We start from the raw sequence: 24,295 nt of genomic DNA on the forward strand, positions 1-24,295 counted from the left end.
TTGGGCAGATTTGTGGCAGATGAAATTTAATGTCAGTAAATGTAAAGTATTACACATAGGAAGTAAAAATGTTAAGTCTGAATACATAATGAGCGGCTGGAAAATCGAGAGTACACCTTATGACAAGGATTTAGGAGTCATAGTGGACTCTAAGCTATCAACTTCCTAACAGTGTTCAGAAGCCATTAAGAAGAAAAACAGAATGTTAAGTTATATAGCACGACGTGTGGAGTACAAGTCCAAGGAGGTTATGCTCAACCTTTATAATGCACTGGTGAGGCCTCATCTTGAGTACTGTGTCCAGTTTTGTCTCCAGGCTACAAAAGGACATAGCAGCACTAGAAAAGGTCCAGAGAAGAGAGACTAGGCTGATTCCAGGACTACAGGGTTGAATTATGAGGAAAGATTAAAAGAGCTGAACCTTTACAGTTTAAGGAAAAGAAGATTAAGAGGTGACATGATTGAAGTGTTTAAAATTATGAAGGGAATTAGTACAGTGGATCGAGATTTTTATTTTAAAATGAGTTCATCAACACGTGGACACAGTTGGAAACTTGTGAAGGGTAAATTTCGCAGAAACATTTTGAAGTTTTTCTTTACATAATGAACGATAGACACCTGGAATAAACTACCAAGTAGTGTTGTAGACAGTAAGACGTTAGGGACTTTCAAAATTCAACTTGATATTTTTTTGGAAGAAATAAGTGGCTGAATGGCCTGTTCTCGTCCAGATTGTTCTGATTTTGATAACTAAGTAATACAGTTTTTAGCATTTTAACAGACTCGCATTTCACCCAGAGGTGGTGCCCAGAACTTTTATGATAGTCTGTATTAAGACAGACAAATTCAGAAAACAGTTGGAGAAAGGAGTCTATTATTTTAATAACTGTTTTTTCACTTGCTTTTCTGACTACGTCACAAGAATGCTAACAAATGACTCTAAATTGGCCCTGCTTGAGTGAGTGCGGGTGTGTGTGTGTGAGCCTGCCCTGCTACTGACCAGAATCCCACCAAATCCCAGGCACTTTGTTTCCATGTCTACATGAGTTTTTTTTAACATACTTATCTTCAAGGACAGATGTATGGATGTATGTAAATTTCTTTCATTCATGTTACTTTGATGAAGTATGACTGACCAGTTTCTCAACAGTTTGCTCCAATTGCAAGCAGTTTTAAAATGATGAGATATGAGGACTTATTTGCTATAAGCAAAACTCATAACTGACAAAATTTGTTAAATATTCTCTCATTTTTCATGATATTATAATAAAATGATTTGATGATTGGCGTTCAAATAACCAAGTAATCCTTTATTGTATGCAAGATTTCTCATTGTGAATATTATGGATGCTCAACAACAGCATTAGCAAATGCTTAGAAAATGCTAAGAAGCACCCTTTCATGTCACCAAGTAATTCTGGAATTATTTGAAAGTAAATTCATCATAAATACTCAAACCCTGTACATTGAGATTTATTACAATAGCAGCATGAAGCACCAAATGTGAAAAATTCTCTGAAATTATTCAGAAGTGTCTGATAATCTGCACTGATTGACCAGTACATGACTATGATGCCACATTATCCATCCATTTTTGAATATTCAGTTTAGAGTCATGGGGAGTCTGTATAAAATTAAGCAGAAATCCACAACCTTACCCTGGATAAGATGCCATAGGATGCACTGGCAACAAACCAATTCAGAGTTGCTAATTAAACTAACATGCATATCTTTAATGCTGACTTAAAGATGTTTTACTAGACGCATATGAAGATGCACAGGCTTAAAGAAGGAGAACTTAAACTACAGTGTAATTTAAAGTCAAGAGAAAAAAAAAAGTCTAATTAGGCAATGTGCTTAATTAGTCAAAAATAGCCTCTGGTTAAGGGTTGCTTAGATTTAGCCTCTAGACAGAGATAACCTCATTTAGGAATGACAGGCGTGGAACTCGGGGCCTTAAGGAATGCATTCTCTTCATAACTTTATCCCAGCGTAATTTTGCCCAGCATATTCAGCTATTTCATCAATATGTTTGGATTTTTTTTACTTCTCCCTTTACTTCAAACAGTGCCAACTATACTGAATAGAAATCAAATATACAGCCAAACTAAAAGTCCTCAAATAAGTCAAAAATGTATGAACTGGGATACTGGGGGATATGGGGCACAATTGGAGACTTTCATAAAACTCACCAGAAGTTGATACTTTCAATTCATTTTTTTTCAGAAGAGCAATTATCTCATTATGGTCATGTCAAAATATCTAGATATGCAAGCTATAGGTTAGTTTACCTTATTTTGATGTTGCTTTGAAATGCTATGGGAGGTTTTGGAGGCACCATCTGTATACGTTACCTCTTCCTATTTTGCTCTTTTCCTATTATTTTACAGTTTGGAGTTTGGAGAGAAACTTGATGGTCAACAAGGCCACTCTTGTCATGTTCAACTCATACAATAAGAAAATCAAGCTCTCAATTTCTTCATGAAAATGAACTACACAGGGAACGCGATAGCTGAATACAGGATCGATTCAAATGCACTGTACTGTATATATTCTGTGTTTTTATTTTTGAATATAATGGGATGAGAGCTCTTCACACTTCTCGAAGTGGCAGATGAAGCAAGATTTGGGAATGGGATTGGCGTTGAATAATCACAATAAGCAGCTTATTGTCCTGAAAGAATGAGGCCCTTGTCATTGGGATAATCATCCTCACAGACGAAGAATGATTCAGAGACACAAAACGAGTCAGGAAATTTCAAATATAGGAATATCTGAAATAAAAAATAAGGGGAGCAAAATGATAAACTCAGATATACTCTCAAATTTTTGTGATCTCCAAGTAGAGTGGTGGCAGTAGTGGGAATAACTGTAAGCAATGAGATGAAAAAGAAGACTGGACCTAAAATAATGAATATGAACTTACATGTATTGGAGAAAACAGGACTAATACAAGTTTATGTACCAACAGAAAACAGTGAAGGAGATGAAAATGATGCAGATCTACAACAGGTGTTAAAAAATGCAATCCAGAGCCCAGCACATAATAATAATAGGAAACTGGTATGCCCATATTGGTAACCAGAAAGGACTGAGACATGGAACAATGAGAAAACACAGCTTGGATGGAGTGATGAATGAGAATGATGGGCAAAGAATGCTAGACCGGTGTAACTGATCAGATACTAGATAGATAGATAGATAGATAGATAGATAGATAGATAGATAGATAGATAGATAGATAAATACTTTATTAATCCCAAGGGGAAATTCACAAACTAACAGAAAACACGTGGTTCAATCACAAAACAATTCACAAAATAACGTATGAAGCAGAAGAACTAGACCATAAAAGTATGATAGATTATGTTACTTATACAAGAAGCAAGAAGTATGCAGTGTACCATGTCAAAGCAAGCAGGTGTCTAAAGTTTAAACCGGTTAAAGATCAAACAAGAAAAACCTAAAGAATGAAATTACAGTCAATGTACGTAAATGTGCAGCAGTTTTATAAAACTGAGACATTTGAAATATTTGTGGTGTTTTGTAAAGTTATGTCACTTTACTAAGACCTGGGATGAAAGGAGTCACTGTCACTAACAGTATCATCTCTTTCTGTTTCCTTAGCACAGAGAAGATGCACAGTAAGGCCACTTTCAGACTATATATTCGAGGTATTCCTGGAAGGTGGTGTCTCATTTAGACAAACGCTCAGATGGATACAGAACTCTGCTCCAGACCTGATACCTTGAATAAGAAGTCATAGCAACCCAATATTTTTGCGTGTTTGCACTAGTGCTACTTGTCGTGCTTTATTTTGTTGATTAAACAGGGCAATGTAGTTGGTGCCCCAACATTTATTTTGGATCCCATGTCATAACTCACATGACCAAAACTTTCACATTTCTAAGCTGAAACATACCATTTACAGTAGGTTGTTTACAGTATATGGCTTTTGAACAAAGAAAGCACACTAAACAAGGTTGGAAATCCATCAATGACAATGTTGGTGTTAAAACCAACGCAAAAGACATGGAAGTGTTCAAAATGTGGAGAAGTTGGATAAAAATGTGACACCTGAACACTTTTGTTTTTGTAAAATTTGGTCAATTTAGAAGAAATTCAGGTGCTTTTACTGATACCAAACACAAAAAGACATTTTGACAAAGATGAATTACTGTACAGTATGTACACATTGCATGTTTTATGAAAATATACTTCAGTCTGAGCTCATCTAATAAGAAGGTGGCTGCGTACGAAAAACAGAATTGAATATAACCAATGACACTGGTGCTCCATCCAGCTTTTGTTCCTGTCTTGCGTCCTTTGACCCTGATGGAAAATGTGTTAGAAAATTTAAGGGTAGCTAATGAGCAACATATGTACAGTATAAATTATTTAACTTTTTAATATCTCAAATCAACTTTATAATATTAAGAGAAAATTTCAATTGCAATATTGAAGAACCCCTGTGACCCTGTAGTTAGGATATAGCGGGTTGGATAATGGATGGATGGATATTGAAGAATAAACATGTGGTATGGAATTTTATGCTCTTCTGACCAAATGGTCTGGAATATTCATTTTTTTTCCAAATGCAACATCTAGCCTGAATCACAGAAGGGTAGCAAACATAGCAGTATCTTCAAATTACTATCATCTACACATATTTGGTAGCCTCTTAATCCAGTGCAAGGTGACAGGGAGCTGGGGCTGTTTTGGCAAAAGTAAATCATTCTCACCACCACACCAGTGCATTGTAAGATGCCAAACCTTATTTTGAGATAACTAAAATGTATTCTGAGAAGAGAGAAATACAGTGTCAGTAAAGATCACTTCAGCATGACACTGTCATTTTTCTTGATCCACGTATCCTCTGTCTTTGCTCTGAACAACATTTATTGTCCTAGTATGGCTGTGACAGAAAGCTCCTCTAATTACTCAGTCAGGAACTCAAACTCTTGTGTTTTCACTGACTTGGCAGCTTTAATTGCCAAGCTTGCATTCCAGCCCTTGAATGACAAACTAACACAACATTCTCAAACCTGCTTAATCCAGTTTAGGGTCACAGGAGACCAGACCCTATAGCAGAAGCGTCAGGATTCTTAATTTCACGATTAGCTTCTGATTACTGTTGTAATATGAAATATCCTTCTAAGAAAAAGGTTCCATTTGAAAGAATGCTTTACAAGACTAGGTAGAATAGTTAATATGACTTTTGCACTAATTACTAACAAAACGTAGGGAAAGTCCTTCAAGGCAACTACTTCTACATTGTGGAATGTTATGCTGAATATTCGGGTAGCTTAAACAGTTAGCCACATGAGTTGCTCACCTGACCATAAAGCTAATATTGCAGAAAATACAGTTAACGTAAATATTTCACAGAATGTTACAATGTTAATTATTAACTTTTGAATTAAGTGTATACAATACTGCATAGTTTAGCTAAGTAAATGTAAATTTATTACAATGTCCATATGGAGAGCATGGTAGCTTGGTGGCGGAGTGGTTAGTAATGCCGGCATTTCACAGTTTCAGTGTTCCGAGATTGAATCCAGGGCCTGTTCACAGTCTGTGTGAAGTTTGCCTTTGCCCCATTGTCTTTGTGGGTGCTCCTGTTTTTCTTTCACACTGCAGCAATTAGCACTGTGTGGGTTAGTTTTGGTGTTCCTAGGCTGGTGTCCTGTCTAAGGTTAGTTGTGCTAGCTTGTGTCCAAGTATGTCTGCCCAAGAACCCTGAATTGGATTGAGCTGGTTGAAAAATGTTCCTATTACTTTTAAGACTAATTAAATAAATTAATTTTATCGAAGAGTAAGAGGTAATTACTTAAGTTATGTGAGATATGCAAAAAATGTAAACCATGAAATACTGTAAATTACTGTAAACACTTCCTGCCCCCTAGGTCAAAGGTTCTACCACGCATATCCATTTTCCACAGAGTGTCATTTCCTAGGGAAAGAGCTGACCATACAATATATAATATAATTCTTGGACAAGTAAGTGGCTGATTCAGGCAGCAAAAAGTTCCCAATAATTTATGTCTGACTTATTTATAATACTGTACATGGAGATTCACTTTATCACCTGCTAAACTGCATCTTTTAACAACTTGCCCAGCCTCCCAGTTCAGTGTATTTCAGAGAAGGGCTGATAGTGCTGTTGCTTTAAGGTTTGATTCTAGTAGAGGTGGACTTTATACAGTAAATGCTTCATTAATCAGCTTTACAAGACTTATCACCACTTATCCATGGGCGAAGAAAGCCATAAAATGTTAAAACTTTCTAATGCAATCATTTAAAAGATTTAAAAAGTGCATTACATAACAACATTTTTCAAAGCTGCTTATTTCAGTTTACAGACATGGATGGGCTGAAGCCTTCCATAGAAGCATTGAGCACAAGGCAGGAACCAGACTTGGATGGGGCATCAGTACATCACAAAACTTATTTACCCACACTCAAACTTAGTTATTTCTTTTGACTGAAACATCATATATATACACAGTATATATATACGATAGGATATACAATACGATATATATACTAGGGGGATCCCCCTTGCACGCTTTGCTCGCCACCCCCCCCGGCCTGCACTATGTGCCAGCCACTTCACGTCTCTGCTGCTCGCGTTGTGAAGAGGGGGGATGAACGCAGCCCAAAGAGATGTGGTCGACCCCCTGAAACCCCCTCTTAAACTGTGATACAATAGGAAACAAACACAGTTTTTTTTTACCTCCTCTTTGCTCGATCAGCTGCTGGATTGCTGCTGCTGCTGCGCCATGTGATCTGCATCTCACACGGCGCTTTGAACATTTAAAAGACTGTACGCCAGCTGTCCTACTCTTTGTCTTTTATTTCCGGCCCCGGGCGTGGTTAAATCTTTTGGCACAAAGTCTCGTCTTGTAGGACGTGAGTTCTTGATATTTTTTAGTTTATAGTTTAAAAACGGAATAAGAATCTGAAAATCTAACAATATCACATTAAAGCTCGATAGATTCTGAAAAGAATGATACCAAACATATATATAGGTTTTAAAATAAGCCCGATTTAAAGCGTGACAAAAAAGTGACATAAAAATGTCACATAAAACCGTTGCACAAAATCATTGCACTTTTAGGCTTAGGATTTTATATATATATATATACAGTATATATATATATATATATAGAGAGAGAGAGAGAGAGTAGATGTAACATATATATATGATGCATTGGTAATTACGTATATTAAACTTTAACTCACAAGACAGAGATTAGGTAGTTATTGTAGTGGCTAATGCTTCAAACCAGAATGCTGCCAGGTCAGTTCCTTCCCTTAATTCATAAGTTTGTGTGACCCTAAGCAAGTCACTTTACTGACAGTGCTCCAAATGAAAAAATACCTGTAAACAGTGTAACATTTTCTGATACCATACATTGCCTTGTATAAAGGCATCAGCCATAAATTTTAAAATAATAATACTTTGGCTTCATATTTTCAACAAGTTCCACAACTCACAATATATGTAAAATAAATTCACAGCAATCACCATATTTCTTCCCGTTATCCACAAAACTCTGTGATGCTGTCTTGGAAGGACTGGAATGATGCTGCTGCTGCCTCCTACTTAGAGAGAATTAGGATCCATTCGCAGCCTAGTCACTGTCTGTATGACATTCTCACATTTTCCTTAGGTTCTTATAGATCTCCAATCTTCTCCTAGTTCCTCTCACATCCCAAAGATGTGCAGGTTAGATTAACTGTCAGTGGTAAAGTACTGGACAATAATAAAACGGAGCTGAAATGGCCTTAGGTAAAAGCAGAGGCAATGGTAAACAGGAGGTGTAGCAATGCAGTTGGTTGACGGTGAAGAAACAACTTTACAATAACTTATTTCATCATTTTGAAGCCATCTCATGAAAACAGAAACTTTACAGAGAGGATGAAAAGTTTGTTCCTGACAGTAACTGGCTTGATTTTATTTTTTTTAAATCCAGCACAATCCTGTTTAAACTGTGTCCTCAACTGTTCTAAATTCTGGTTTGGGAATTAAATAAAGTCATGCAGCCAGGGTGGTCTAATCACTAAATAGGATGGCACAAGGCTGCAATTTCAATACAATAAACTGAATTTGTGATCCTGAGGAGATTACTTAATATCAGACATACAATAAGAAATTGTACAATATTTGCAAAGAACCTTGGAGTTGTGTCTATAAAAGAAAGATCAACTGAAAACCAAGTTTATTTAAAATCAATATTGTCAATAACTAAACCTCAAATAAACCTTTAACCATTTGATTTTATATTTACTTTTTAGACAAAGTTTTAATTCAATTTGCAAATTACAGTGTTAGCATTTTTTTTACATTGTTTTCCACAACCAGCACACAGACAGAGGAGGTGACTTGCTCAGGGTAACACAGTGAGTTAATGGTGCAAATTACGCCCATGACCTTGAGACTTACAAGGCTATGCCTTCAGTCCTATGCCACACTGGGCTGGCCCATATGATCTCCCTAATGTGGAGTTCTATTTACTAGCTCCAATAATGGGGATTGGGACAAGGGTTTACATCATTTGAAATTTCAATAACATAATTGACATATTCTGCATTACATAAGCAATTGCACAGAATTTTATGCAGTAGTTCAGTTTTGTAGTCGTATCTCCTTTCTGATTGTTTGCATTGCCTTCATCCAGCTACCATATTCTCTGAAAACTGGTCATTACCAATACAAGCACAAAGTGTCTGCCGCCCAGGGGACTAGGCCAGAGCAGGACCTTCTCTTACATACAGTGGTGTGAAAAACTATTTTCCCTCTTCCTGATTTCTTATTCTTTTGCATGTTTGTCACACAAAATGTTTCTGATCATCAAACACATTTAACCATTAGTCAAATATAACACAAGTAAACACAAAATGCAGTTTTTAAATGATGGCTTTTATTATTTAGGGAGAAAAAATCCAAACCTACATGGCCCTGTGTGAAAAAGTAATTGCCCCCTGAACCTAATAACTGGTTGGGCCACCCTTAGCAGCAATAACTGCAATCAAGCGTTTGCGATAACTTGCAATGAGTCTTTTACAGCGCTCTGGAGGAATTCATCTTTGCAGAATTGTTGTAATTCAGCTTTATTTGAGGGTTTTCTAGCATGAACCGTCTTTTTAAGGTCATGCCATAGCATCTTAATTGGATTCAGGTCAGGACTTTGACTAGGCCACTCCAAAGTCTTCATTTTGTTTTTCTTCAGCCATTCAGAGGTGGATTTGCTGGTGTGTTTTGGGTCATTGTCCTGTTGCAGCACCCAAGATCGCTTCAGCTTGAGTTGACGAACAGATGGCCGGACATTCTCCTTCAGGATTTTTTGGTAGACAGTAGAATTCATGGTTCCATCTATCACAGCAAGCCTTCCAGGTCCTGAAGCAGCAAAACAACCCCAGACCATCACACTACCACCACCATATTTTACTGTTGGTATGATGTTCTTTTTCTGAAATGCTGTGTTCCTTTTACGCCAGATGTAACGGGACATTTGCCTGCCAAAAAGTTCAACTTTTGTCTCATCAGTCCACAAGGTATTTTCCCAAAAGTCTTGGCAATCATTGAGATGTTTCTTAGCAAAATTGAGACGAGCCCTAATGTTCTTTTGCTTAACAGTGGTTTGCGCCTTGGAAATCTGCCATGCAGGCCGTTTTGCCCAGTCTCTTTCTTATGGTGGAGTCGTGAACACTGACCTTAATTGAGGCAAGTGAGGCCTGCAGTTCTTTAGACGTTGTCCTGGGGTCTTTTGTGACCTCTCGGATGAGTCGTCTCTGCGCTCTTGGGGTAATTTTGGTCGGCCGGCCACTCCTGGGAAGGTTCACCACTGTTCCATGTTTTTGCCATTTGTGGATAATGGCTCTCACTGTGGTTCGCTGGAGTCCCAAAGCTTTAGAAATGGCTTTATAACCTTTACCAGACTGATAGATCTCAATTACTTCTGTTCTCATTTGTTCCTGAATTTCTTTGGATCTCGGCATGATGTCTAGCTTTTGAGGTGCTTTTGGTCTACTTCTCTGTGTCAGGCAGCTCCTATTTAAGTGATTTCTTGATTGAAACAGGTGTGGCAGTAATCAGGCCTGGGGGTGGCTACGGAAATTGAACTCAGGTGTGATACACCACAGTTAGGTTATTTTTGAACAAGGGGGCAATTACTTTTTCACACAGGGCCATGTAGGTTTGGATTTTTTTCCCTAAATAATAAAAACCATCATTTAAAACTGCATTTTGTGTTTACTTGTGTTATATTTGACTAATGGTTAAATGTGTTTGATGATCAGAAACATTTTGTGTGACAAACATGCAAAAGAATAAGAAATCAGGAAGGGGGCAAATAGTTTTTCACACCACTGTACATCTAAGGGCATTTACTCCAGACCAACTTAATACACCAATTTACTTGAAACACTCAGTTTGTTCAGTAACAGGGTCAGAAGGACCCACCAACATTAGACACAAAGCAAGAGCTAGTCCAAGGCAAAGCACTCTCATTCTCAAACCAACACCCACTCATACAGGGCCAATTCAGATTTGAGAATTAATAAGAATGTCTTTTTAATGTGAGAGGAAATCCAGAGAGCTTGATGGAAAATCCACACAGATACATGGAGAAAGTGCAAGCTATAATATAATCATAATAATATTAAGGTACATACTGGATATGCTTGGGACATACAATATAGTGAACTACCCACTGTTATCAAAAGAAGTACCGGGACACAGGCTTAAGACCCTGAGTGATTTCTCAGTCTGCCATCCTTATTACTTGAGTTTGAAGAAAATGTCAACTTTATAGCATTCCTAACACTGACATTATGATAATGATCTCAGCTTTCTCACAGTATATACAGTATATATCAGCATTTCCACAGCATATATATGTATTCTTTGTAATATTGTTTTTTGATTAGAAGGTAGTAAACATATGTTTTGCTTAAATCAAAGATCAGTTAAAAAACATCCACTTAATTTTTAAATAATTTGCATGGTATGACAGATAGATAAATAGGCATAATACATATCTGATCATTCCTTATAGCACTTTGTAAAATATTAATGACACCATAGCTTAAACAATTATTGAGTTTAACTTAAAGAGTTAGCTTCTACACTATGGGCAGATGTCTAATATTTACGTTTAAGCCTCGGCGTCTCACAGTATTTGACATATTTAATTTTTATACATGTTAAATATATTTAACATATTTAATATTACTTCGATTGAAGGACAGATCTCTTGCAAAAATTCTGAACCTGCTTACAGTATTCCATAACAGTATCACAAGGAGAACTGCAGCCTGGTATGGCAGTGTACAGGCCAGCTATTATATCCAGCAACCTCGAGGGGATCCCAAGAATCCTCAGGATGTCCCATAGGGCAGCTTGATCAACTGAGTCGAACGCTTTGCAAAAATCTACAAAGGCTGCAAAGAAACTCTGCTGATATTCGCGTCTGCGCTCTATGAGAACCCTCAGTGCCAGGATGTGTTCGATGGTAGACTTCTTAGGCATAAAACCAGATTGTTCCAGCTGCTGGTAGGTGAGCAAGTGATCATGGATCCTATTGAGGATGACCCTAGTGAGGACCTTACCCAGCACTGAGAGCAGTGTTATCCCCCTGTAGTTGTTGCAATCCAGGTGATCACCCTTCCTTTTACAGATAGGGACGACAAGTCCCGTTTTCCAGTCAGTTGGGATGATGCCAGTCTTCCAAATGGAAGCAAAGATTGCTTGCAATGCCAGGAGGACAGCCTTACCACCAGCCTGGAGAGGTTCACCCCGGATACCACAGATCCCTGCAGCCTTTCCCCCGCCCTCAGCTGGTTCACCACCTGTGCAATCTCAGTGAGACTGGGTGATTCACAGCTAATTGGAGGATCACCCTCAAGAACCGCGGACCCAGAGATATCCAGCATCCTAGCTGGAGGATCAGCTTTGAACAACTGCTCAAAGTAACCAACCCAGCGGGTCACAACTACAGTGTCATCCACAGCTGCCCTGACTGCGACTCTCTGAGGAACAGATTCAAATGTGCGTAATGCTTTGATTCTTCTGTAAGCAGGACGTGGGTCGCTAGACCACAGATGGTGTGTCACTTGCTCACAGATTCCTCTAACAAATGCCTCTTTATCTGCCTTCAGAGCCCTATATTTGAACAAATATTATTTATTAGTATGAAGGTTCACTTTTATAGTACAGACAGCATTTTATATGTATATAATTTACTCAGTGCTCATTTACCTATACCTGCTCCATGTACTGTAGTCTGGAACTAGTGTAATATGACAGATAGATAGATAGATAGATAGATAGATAGATAGATAGATAGATAGATAGATAGATAGATAGAGTAAAGCATGCAGTTCACCAACAAAAGCGAGATAGACATATGAGCGGACAAATGAGCGCCGACAAACCCGCTAACTGGTTTTTGACAAATGCGCGCTGACAAAATCGCGAGAGAGGCCAAGAGAGTGGGACGCCCTTGCTGCAATTCCTCCTACATATGCAGGGCGTGATCTTAAGGACTATCTGCGTGCCGTGCTGATGGCATACCGCGCCTCATAATATTGACTTCTAAAATAAACATTATTATATATGCTTTAAACTAGTAATTCATATTTAATGAAACTTTCAGTGATTTTGTCGGGGCGATTTTGTCGGCACGATTTTGATGGCTCGTATTAATTGGCGCTATTTTGTCGGCGTGCATATGTCTATCACGCAAATGTCGGGTCACAAAGCATGCACATCCGGGGACCACCTTCCCAGTTCTGGTAAGGTAAGCAGTTCCACTCCGGGAGGAGAGGGGGCACTGATGCTAACATTGTCTTTACCTTCTTCATCCTTGCAGCCAAAAAAAAACACCCAAGAAGGATGACTGAGAGGCACCCAGAGAGGCAGACTGACAGATGAATGTCCTAGTGCAGTGACTGGGACATTGTGCTGTTAAAATGACACAATTTTTTAGATAAGACATAAAATTGCGGTCTTGACTCTCTGTGGACATAAAAGATCCCTGGGCGCCCTTCATAAAGAGCAGGGTGTATCCCGATGTCCAAGCTAAATTGCCCATCACAGTCTAACCTTGTTGGCTCGCTAATCATCCCCTATCTCTAAATGGCTAACTGTCTCTCACCCCTTCACCATCTAACAGCTAACATGTGGTGAGCATACTGGTGCAAAATGACTGCCATTGCATCAACCAGGTGGATGTTGCAGTCGAAGTGGCTCCCCACTCACTATGTAAAACACTCTTGAGTAGTAAGAAAAGCACTTTATAAATGTAAGGAATTATTATGATGATAATGATGATTATTATCATTATTATTATTACTATTATTAATATTAGAATGTCTTCACATTATGTTTATTTTCATAGTACTTAAAAATATATATGAAAATTAAAAATACTATTGGCATTCCAAGGCTGCTTCCAGTTTTGTACACCTAATGCAACATTGTAAAACCTAAAATTAAGTTGACAAAAAATTCAGAAAATAAATGAATATGTATATGTCACCAGGCTCAAGGTGAATATATATTAGCCTTACAAATAAATATACACACCTAGAGAGCAGTAAGAAGCCCAGTAGGTTATTGGGGGTGTCACCTTAGGGCTACCAGGGCAAGTAGCACAAAAATGAGGTTAATATATACAGCAGTGTTCAATTTATTTATATGGCATCTTTAGCTTCTTCACTTTTGCACATCTATACAATAGACTCATTTCTCAAATGTGTTTTCTTTTAATTTAATCAAATGATTAAACTTTTGATATACAGTACAGTACTCTGTTTTTAAGGTGCATTAAGTGTAATTACATTTAGACTGTTTACACATTATTTGCAGTCATAACTTGAATGTCTTAGTGGCACTAGTAAAAAATATGCTTTATTCTCAAAATGCTTTACTGATACATTTAAATCATGTTTCCTCATTTAGATAAAGTTTAAAAAGTTCATATTACAAAAAAAAACTTGATTAACAACACCAAGTTGACACTGCTACAGATTGGCACAAATTAATCAGCTCTTAAAATAAGAACATGGAATTTAACATGTTACAACAAAGGCTTTAGGGCACAGCTTTGATTTAGCTCTCTGTTAAAAATGCTGACACAGCTGAACCTTGTGAGATAACTTTTTTCTTGACTTTCCATTGTCAATATGTTTTAAGCTCTATCTGCTATAGTGTCTTTCATATCTATCTATCTATCTATCTATCTATCTATCATATAGTGTCTTTCATATCTATCTATCTATCTGTCTATCTATCTATCTATCTTATAGTGTCTTTCATATCTATCTATCTATCTATCTATCTATCTATCTATCTATCATATAGTGTCTTTCATATCTATCTATCTATCTATCTATCATATAGTGTCTTTCATATCTATCTATCTATCTATCTATCTATCATATAGTGTCTTTCATATCTATCTATCTATCTATCTATCTATCTATCTATCTATCTATCTATCTATCATATAGTGTCTTTCATATCTATCTATCTATCTATCATATAGTGTATTTCATCTATATCTATCTATCTATCTATCTATATCTATCTATCTATCTACCTATCTATCTATCTATCTATCTATCTATCTATCTATCTATCACTGTCTTTCCTATCTATTTATTATATTTCATATACATGTATATAGCACCAGTTTATATCTGTTCATCAACTAGCATATTTGTTTTTTTATATAGTGTTTTCATATCTCCCTATTATTCTTTCTTCCTGCCTGTCTTTTGATGATCTAAACACTCATTTTCAGTATACACTATTCATTTGTGCTGAACCTCTAGAAGATAAGGAAAAGGGTCAATAAACAATGACCCTGTGATAAAAATAGCAGGATTTTGTACACTAGTGAGGAATGCATACTGACTGACAGTTCCTTTTTCATTAAATGGTAGAAGAAAAACTAAACTGGATTTAGAAGAAAAGATACCACTGTTTTACTGAAGAACTGTAAATACTAAAACCGGAAACAGACACCCAATACTTCCATAATAATTAATCTTGAGCATGTGCACGTAATTCCCCACTTGTTTAATTATTTAACCTTACAGTGAGTCACACAGTTTTCTCTGTGGATGAGGATCATGTCAGCTTTTTGGAAGCACACCAGCTATAAAAGGATATTTGTATATCTCTTTGAGGCCAGCATTTGAATTGAATCACATAGCAGACACATAATTTTGGGTGCATGCAATGTTATGACTATTAATAGGTCTAACAGCTGAAATTTTAAAATATACTTAGGGTGTACAATTTGCTATTTTTAAATAAAAGACAGAGAAATATTCAAACAGTAAGCACAGGAACAATATAGAAATATGTAATGCACAATTCCCTAATGTGCTGTCACCCTTGATTCAAATCCTAGGCCAGTCACTGTCTGTGTGATGTCTGAATGCCTTCTTTGTGTCTGTGTGTATGTTTTTTTCCTCATATATTTAAAAATGGCACCGATTAGAATGGCAAATAGTTCTAAACTAGTGTAGAAAATGTCATGAACTGGATTTGTGCCCCATGCATGGTTAGTTTTTGCTCTGTATCCACAACTGCCAAAGCAGACTCTGAAGTGAACTAGACAGACAGACAATTCCTCAATACACATAAAATAAAAATTATTCCAAAATATGTTCACGGTGAACAGTTCACTATTGATCAATGCATCGTGGGAACTCAAATTGTAACCAAAAAAGCAATAGACAAAATATGATTTGGAGTGAATTCCCAATCTACTGGCTCACAGCTACATAGTTCTGGATTGAAATTTCAATCAGGCCCTAGTCTATATGGAGTTTGCAGCTTCTCCTAGAATCTGCAAGGACTTCTCCCTGGCTATTGTAGTTTTTCTTCCACATACCAGGATAGGATCTTTCTCCACATCTCTAACCTTTGATTAACATATTTCAGAAAATGTGTAGTTACTTGGAAAACCGTAACCATGAATTGGTGAGGTATACAGGACTGCTCAGGTTTAGTTATTGTGTAATAAGAGGACTGTCATGTCATTCTCTGAAGATCTAGATGAGTTGTACAATTTCAAAGGCACAGATAGAATTTATCAACATAAATTCTTTCAATTAAATCATGAAACACATACTTGAGGATCCCTTGAGGAAACTAAGCACAACTGAATAGATGAATAGTTGTGATAAACTGGAAAAACTACAAATTGATGTAGTGGATATTCATATAGAAAATTTTACTTTAAAAATGTATCTGAATAAGACACCTGACCAGCTGAGTTATTAGCAAACCGAATGACCTGAACTATTTAACTTTCTCACGTTCTTAGGTACAATTCTCAAACAGGTAGCATTCACAAAACCGTGCATTTTTGTTTGGTATAATTTGCCAGTACCACATTCATGCCATCTATATAAAAGGTTTGTTCATTACCATAACCCATTAATCCAGTTCAGGAGTATCAGGGTCCAAACATCAGGGACTACTTTTAATTGGTCACGTGTATGTGGGAGTGTGGTCTGATTTCTGCCTTTCATCTGTCAGGATGCTCTCCAGGAATTTGTGAATAATTGCGTTGGCAAGATAAATTAATAAATGTAAATAGAATAAAACTTGGTTATCCTTTTGTTAACCTGCCTGCACTCTCAACTCTTTCCAAGCCACATTACGGATCTCTAATTCAAATAAAGAGATAAACGTCCACTTACATAAGATGTTAAGTTGGTGAATTACTTATTGGTTTAAATTCAAAGCCTAGTCACTGTCTGTGTGAAGTCTGTACTCTGTCCCCATTTGTTCCTTCTCACATCCCCAAATAGGTGCAAGTTAGGATTATCTGGATTTTAAATTGGCCCCAGTGTGGGTGCGTGCTTTAGTGTGCACCGAACTGGACTGGTGTCTTTTCTAAAATAGCTCCCTGCCTTGCTGCCTGGATTTTCCTGGCTCCTGGCGACCCTGAACTGGATTAAGCAGGTTTGGGAATTTAAGTAGGTATGCATGCAAGTCCACCCATTCATTTTCTAAAACAATTTTGTTCAACTATAGGGTGTGGGGAGCAGGGGTCTCTCCAAGCAGCATCAAATGTAAAGCAGAATACAACCCTCCCATTCAATCGCCAAGCAACTTGTTAACTGGAGGTGATAAGGTACATAAGTTTTCCATTAAAAACAAAAAAATGGAAAAAAAATAAAATGGAAAGTGCTACAATTGAGATAACACTAGCTGGAGGAAAGTTCTGAGAGGATTAAACATGGGTCAATATCTTTATGAGCTATGAAATACTTAAAACCTGTCGAGACAGTAAGTGGCATAAAAGGAATAAAAAATGTGTCTGACAGAAGAAAAAGAAGAAAATATTCATTAAAAGAGCTGACGCACCTCTGATGAATAAATGACGTTTGTGTCTTGCCACTGTATCAGTTTCCTGCACCCACTCTTGGATTGGTTACTTAACCTCTCATTATGATGCTCAGACATGTTGGTAAAACTTAAATTACTAAGAAGAGCAAACTTGTTTAAATTATAAGGTTGTAATATTAGAGAAGCGTAACAGGCAGCACTTATACAGAATATAAAGATTTCACTTTCCACACTAAACGTGTGCTGTAACTCAGGTGCTGCAGTGGCGTCAGTTCTTAATTTCTTAATCGCAGGTTGATTTTAGCCTCTAAACAAATTCTTTGCTTGATTGGCATTCTTTTTATAAAGACTTTCTGCATCAATACCTATCAACAGCAGCAGTGTAACTTACTTCGTCCTAGGAAATGGGTACAGTTTAACTGGCATTTTAAATGGCAAGGATTAGCTAATTATCTTTAGTATAAACAAACCAATCTAAAGATAGTAGCGCTGCTGCCTCCCAGTTAGGAGACCCGGGTTCGCTTCCTGGGTCCTCCCTGCGTGGAGTTTGCATGTTCTCCCCGTGTCTGCGTGGGTTTCCTCCGGGCGCTCTGGTTTCCTCCCACAATCCAAAGACATGTAGGTTAGGTGGATTGGCAATTCTGAATTGGCCCTAGTGTGTGCTTGGTGTGTGGGTGTGTTTGTGTGTGTCATGCGGTGGGTTGGCACCCTGCCCTGGATTGGTTCCTGCCTTGTGCCCTGTGTTGGCTGGGATTGGCTCCAGCAGACCCCCGTGACCCTGTATTCGGATTCAGCGGGTTAGAAAATGGATGGATGGATAAACAAACCAATCACCTTTGGAGAGATTTAGGCAATAAATTGAGTGGACAGTTTCTGGTGGAGGTGAGAATGGCAGTGTGTCAGGAAAAGTAAGCACTTGCGCCCTGGGAGGCTTATCAACATCACAAAATCTGTATTATAAAATGCTGTGAGGCTGCACAAACCTGTGACCACCTATCATGCATTACTGCATTTTCAAACCCACCTAATCCAATTCAGGGATACAGGTAGACACAGCTCATTCTGGCACACATGTGCACTATCAGTATCACCATTCAGCTAAAGGCCATGTCACACATAGACAACTTTTCTAGGGCTTATAATTAGTAGCCTTCAATTACATAATCTTAGTGAGTCACAGGCAGTGGGAGGCAGTCAACATCATGTGCCCGTGAAAGCCAGTCACGTTGACTAACATACCCAATAACTTTGACCAACTAATCTATGACTCGCCAAACAATATCAAATAGTTTTAATTTTGCCTTTAGTTGTTGGGATGGGTTGTGTGTGCATGAGAGCTGACAAGCAATGAATGCTCATCTGGAAGTGCAATGCATAGAATGCACAGATGAGGATTAAGGACGTGACCGTGGGAGTTTTGGACCTCACAAACAGAAAAGAAGCTTGTCTGTAGGATGTCTCAAGTTTTAAGTACGAAGACAGAGCAAAGTAAAAATTGGATACAGATTGTGGCTGAACTCTCTATAACTGTTAACCGTTTGTACAGCAGTGGCTCTGTCAGGCAGCACTTCAATGGCCGTCAGAAAAAAACTGTGCTGAAAAGTTGGATACGCCCAGCGATTTTCAATAATGCGGTCAATTGATGAGATCAGCAACTGCAGTTGGCAAATCTGACCTACCCCATAACTACAGGTCACATAATGTAACATCAGCTTTACACACACTATAGCTCAGCTAAAAAAAAAATAGTAAACGACAGCAAGGCACTTAGGAAACAGAAACAATAATTTTTATTCTACTGCAAGCACTGGCCATGAGACAGGAGACAACCTACAGGGTGAAATGTATGTTAATTGTAAGGCACATTAACTCATACTGGGCCAGTTTAAGAGTTATATAATAATCAATCATGCACAATTCCTTAGGATTAAACAATTATATTACTTTAGAAACTTTTTCATTCACTGATCCATTTCTAACCCTAAAAGAAGAGGGCATACTGTATGCCAGGAACAATAGGCAAGGGGCAAGAACTGACTCTTAAGGAAATTTGAGTGAATTAGAGTGCACACACTTAAAGCAAGTCAGTTTAATGACAATACCTGAACATATTTGGACCCCAAGTCTCTGGAGCTGGGATAGAGAAGCACTAGCTGAGGTAGCTACTGCTAAAATGGCTAATATAGATGAAAACCAGTAGGAATGGCAAAAGCCCAGTGCCTAGAATGCTGACCACTAGAACTGGCAGCAGCTAAATGCCAAATACACAATACTAGTTTGTTTCAAAGTGCCCACATTAATTCCTTTCTAGCCCTCATGTGGAAAATCTTGTAAGTTAAGCATTTATTGCCCCAGCAAAGTCAGATGTGTTTTTAAACATTTTCATTTTGAGTTATTTATGCAATGCTTAGTGATTCTGCCTGACAGCTGTACTTTGGGTTCAATTCTCCTTGCTGCTCAAGCACAGCTTAAGATGTGCCTTTTTTAACCTTAACTCTATGCAGACTGGTGACATAATGGTTAGTGGTGCTTCTTTGCACCAGTGTCCATGGTTAAATCTCAGCCCAGGCACATTCTGGGCAGACTTGGCATGTTCAACCTGTGTCTATGTAGCTCTCCTTCTACATCTCAAAGGATATGTAACCATTAACTAAAAATTAGGCCACGTCAATGTGTGTGTGTCCTGCAATGGATTGGTGCCACATCAGAGTCCAGTGTGGTCTGGATAAGCATCAGCTACCTGTGACTCTGGACTGGATAAATGGGTTGAAAAAAGGATGGATGTATGCAAACAAGGAGAATTTAGCATTTAATGCTGCACTCAAACTCCACCCTTCCAGTTACGTATTAAAATGTTTACTATTAACAATATGTGATGTTTAAACTTGCATGTACACGTTATTGAGACTCATTTAATCAAGGCCACTGCTCTATGTAACAACTTTTATTGAGAGGTTTCAAAGTAGAGAAGTGAACAGGAACACAACAAAGCATTAAGTTTCCATGGTAACAAGCAAGTGAACATTAAAGGGTGTAAAAAGAAAACGTCGCTGAGTTGCAGAGCTCCAACTCTTTTTATTATTCAGGTGCAGTGCCTGATACGTGAACATGTGGAATGCAGTCTGCTCCTGTGGCGTTTGGAAAGGACTTTGCTCTGCTTTTTGTACACAAAAAACCCAACCTAGTCCTCTGATGACAATATGTTAACCCCGCAACTTAAACAAACTTTTGGTTCAGGGGAAACAAAAAAATGGAGAAAATCCTTCCCCCTACCTTGGGTGATCTTGCTCAGCAACTGCTGCCTTGCTATTATCCGGCTGAGTCGATAAGGTGAGCGTCTGCGACTCTGATCAAGCCTCAGGTACATCTCCTGGCCTTCAGGTGACATATTGCCCAAGCAGATCCGGCCAGCACCAGAGGTCGGTGGCAGCTCCCTGAACATGTCTGAGATTTCTTTTCTTCAAGCTGTGTGGTGAATTGTCTAAACCTTCCTTTCTAGACACACCTAAGAGCAACAGCCTGAGAGAGAAATACAACAAGCCTACCGATGGAAGGCAACAGCAGAAAGTGAAGAGGAGGGGCAAAGTGCCTGAGACCAATCTGTAACTCACCCCCCACTCCCACGTCACAGGGACAGGCAGAACTAATCTCGCAGAGGCCACAGCCCACTACAGACCATGAAGCCAAAGCCTCCCTCTAAGCTGGAGGGAAATATAAATGCCTTCAGCATACCTCTAAACTGAGTAAGCATTGTGAGCAGGGCTGGAGGGCGGAGGTGCTTTGAAATAGCAGAGTTACTAAGCACCACCCAAAAAAACCTTGCCTACTCCAGCACTGCCTGTCAGGTGCCAAGCCTTTTATTCATCAGCACAACTCACCCTGAGGTAATAAATAGTATTGACAGGCTCATTAATGTTTTTCTTTGCTTCTAAGCCTGCCATATAGACAAATAGCTACTTACTGAATGTTATGTCATGGCTACCTTGGCCTGACCCCATTACTGCAGCATAATTTATATGACCAGTTGCCTTTTCAAAATTCTGAGTTGGCAAGGTTATTAACAAAAACAACCCAGCCATTACCCAGTTGATCACTTCTGTGGAAAACTGGAGGCCTGTTATCTTTATATCCCTGAGGGTGTGAGTATCCTGTGGAGCTGCAATGACAAATGCATCTTAGGGAGGACATTTCTACAAAAAGGCCATCTTTGACCCCATGAGAGTGGGGCTGGTCTGCATGCTAAATAAATACCACTCTCTGTCTGGAATGTAATACTTCACTTAATAATCAAAATAAAGCACTCTGGGGTGGGGGGTGGGAATGGGGGCTGACCCAAGTTGGAGAAGAGTAGGATTGTTTGCTACACTGAAAAACTAGGCCAATGATATTTAGGCACTATTATAGTGACAGCCTCAGGTAAGAAAGGTTCTTAGACTGTCAGGGTAGGGTGTGCACTCTTGTGTGGTGGGAGGGGGAATCCCCTCCTGTGGAGTTCATAAAAGGGATAACTGGGACAGGAGCTCGTTCTCCATCCCCCAAGACATATTTGAAGCCAGTCACATACTTTTAACAAGTACATGCATTTCAGGCATAAGGAGAAGCAAAGTCACTGACAAGAAGCAAACTTTGTTAGGTAATGGAGTTTAAAGGATTGTTTCTGTCCTCCAGGTAAAATTATTGGTTGAGCAAAAGTGATTAGAGTCAAAGGCCTGCTAGGAAGTTCTATAATATCCATCCACCTATCCATTTACAGCACTTGTTTAATCAAATTTCTCCCCCAGTGTCATAGACAGCAAGGTAGAAACCAACTCTGGATGGGGAGGAAAATAACTACAGAATGCAACCATAATCATACAAACATGGCCTAACAAAAAAGAACAGGCAGAATCCACAGACAGTGAACAGGTTTAGATTCAGATCCATTGTTCCCAAGTTATGAAACAGGAAAGCTAGCAACTGCTAACAACTGCCTACTAGTCTTCTTCTTGTTTTCCTTCTTTCGGCTGCTCCCATTAGGGGTTGCCACAGCGGATCATCTTCTTCCATATATTTCTGTCCTCTGCATCTTGTTCTGTTACACCCATCACCTGCATGTCCTCTCTCACCACATCCATAAACCTTCACTTAGGTCTTCCTCTTTTCCTCTTCCCTGGCAGCTCATCTTTGGAATTCTTATCCCAATATACCCATCATCATTCCTCTGCACATGTCCAAACCAACGCAATCTCGCCTCTCTGACTTTGTCTCCCAACCGTCCAACCTGAGCTGACCCTCTAATGTACTCATTTCTAATCCTATCCATCCTCATCACACCAAAGGCAAATCTTAGCATCTTTAGCTCTAGCCAACTCCAGCTCTGTCTCCTGCTTTCTAGTCAGTGTCACCCTCTCCAACTCATATAACATAGCTGGTCTCACTACCGTCCTGTAGACCTTCCCGTTCTCTCTTGCTGATATCCGTCTGTCACAAATCACTCCTGACACTCTTCTCCACCCATTCCACCCTGCCTGAACTCTCTTTTTCACCTCTCTTCCACAATCCCCATTACTCTGTACTGTTGATCCCAAGTATTTAAACTCATCCACCTTCACCAACTCTACTTCCTGCATCCTCACCATTCCACTGACCTCCCTTTCATTCACACACATGTATTCTGTCTTGTTCCTACTGAGCTTCATTCCTCTCCTCTCTAGAGCATATCGCCACCTCTCCAGGGTCTCCTCAACCTGCTCCCTACTTTCGCTACAGATCACAATGTCATCAGCAAACATCATAGTCCAAGGGGACTCCTGTCTAATCTTGTCTGTCAACCTGTCCATCACAATTGCAAATAAGAAAGGACTCAGAGCCGATCCCTGATGTAATCCCACCTCCAACTTGAATGCATCCGTCACTCCTACCACAGACCTCACCACTGTCACACTTCCCTCGTACATATCCTGTACAACTCTTACGTACTTCTCTGCCACTCCTGACTTCCTCATACAATACCACAGCTCCTATCGAGGCATTCTGTCATATGCTTTCTCCAGGTCCTACCCTCAGTTCCACTCTCTTTACTTTCCTCCTCTCCTCTGGACATGTCTCCCCCTCTTCTACTTCGGCCTACTAGTCCACTATGTCATAAAATATTGTAACACAAACTTAAAATAATACATTTAACATTCCATAAATAAGAGCAATGTCAATTAAATGCTAGGTCCGCAGTGGTGCAAAACAATCGGTGCTTTAGTCTCAGATCTACAGGAAACATGATTCAAAGTTACTGTATGTCTTAATACCGTCTTTAGGGAATTCGCATTTTCTCCCCATGTTCATCTGTCTTTTGTCTTTGAATTATTCCAGTTTTCCCAACACATCCCAAAGACATGAAAAATACATGGTCTGGAGTGAGTATGAATAGCTGAAAATGTACCAATGTCCTGAAAGGCTTTGAACCCAACATTTCCAGGATATGATCCGGCCTCCTGTGACTGTGAGATTGGAAAGCACTATTCAGTTCTCAAAATTCATGTTAATTAATCATCAAAAAAATAAAATCCTGAAATTTTTTACATTTCCTTTCCTTATTTTTCAGTATAATGAGAAATGTACCTACATTCATTGTCATATCCGTCTGTCTGCAAGAAAATGTTTTTTGATTAAATTTTGATGAAATCTGGCATACTTATTCTTCAAAGACATTTGTCTGAAAAGGCAGATGTTCATTTACACATTGTGGACAGCTTGTGTTGCACAAATTTAGGATATTTCCAAAATATCAATGAAAAAGTGCTTGACAATTTTTGAAATCAACAGTCTTAAAACAGAGTCAAAGTCTGTGCAACTTCAATTATGGATTAGTTTACTATTTCAAATTTACCTGAACAGAGGTTCCTTCAATTGATTTATCTATATATAATACGCTACCGTGGC

General features: G+C 38.6%; 1 protein-coding gene across 6 annotated transcripts in view; it reads right to left on the reverse strand.

Annotated features, from left to right (window-relative positions):
* Window positions 1-24,295, reverse strand: part of LOC120523992 (stAR-related lipid transfer protein 13-like) — a 546,464-nt gene that overhangs the window by 162,993 nt on the left and 359,176 nt on the right. The window contains exon 1 of one of the 6 annotated variants that reach the window (XM_039745761.1): window positions 20,654-20,928. The exons of 4 other annotated variants lie outside the window; for them this stretch is intronic. In XM_039745761.1, the coding sequence (XP_039601695.1) occupies window positions 20,654-20,822 (169 nt within the window). In that variant the 5' untranslated portion in view covers window positions 20,823-20,928. Of the gene's footprint in view, window positions 1-7,531; window positions 7,554-20,653; window positions 20,929-24,295 lie in introns of those variants that run through there. One more of the 6 variants, XM_039745767.1, reaches the window with a different exon arrangement.

The sequence above is a fragment of the Polypterus senegalus genome, chromosome 2 (genome assembly GCF_016835505.1).
Source record: "Polypterus senegalus isolate Bchr_013 chromosome 2, ASM1683550v1, whole genome shotgun sequence".
NCBI classification, from domain to species: domain Eukaryota; kingdom Metazoa; phylum Chordata; class Cladistia; order Polypteriformes; family Polypteridae; genus Polypterus; species Polypterus senegalus.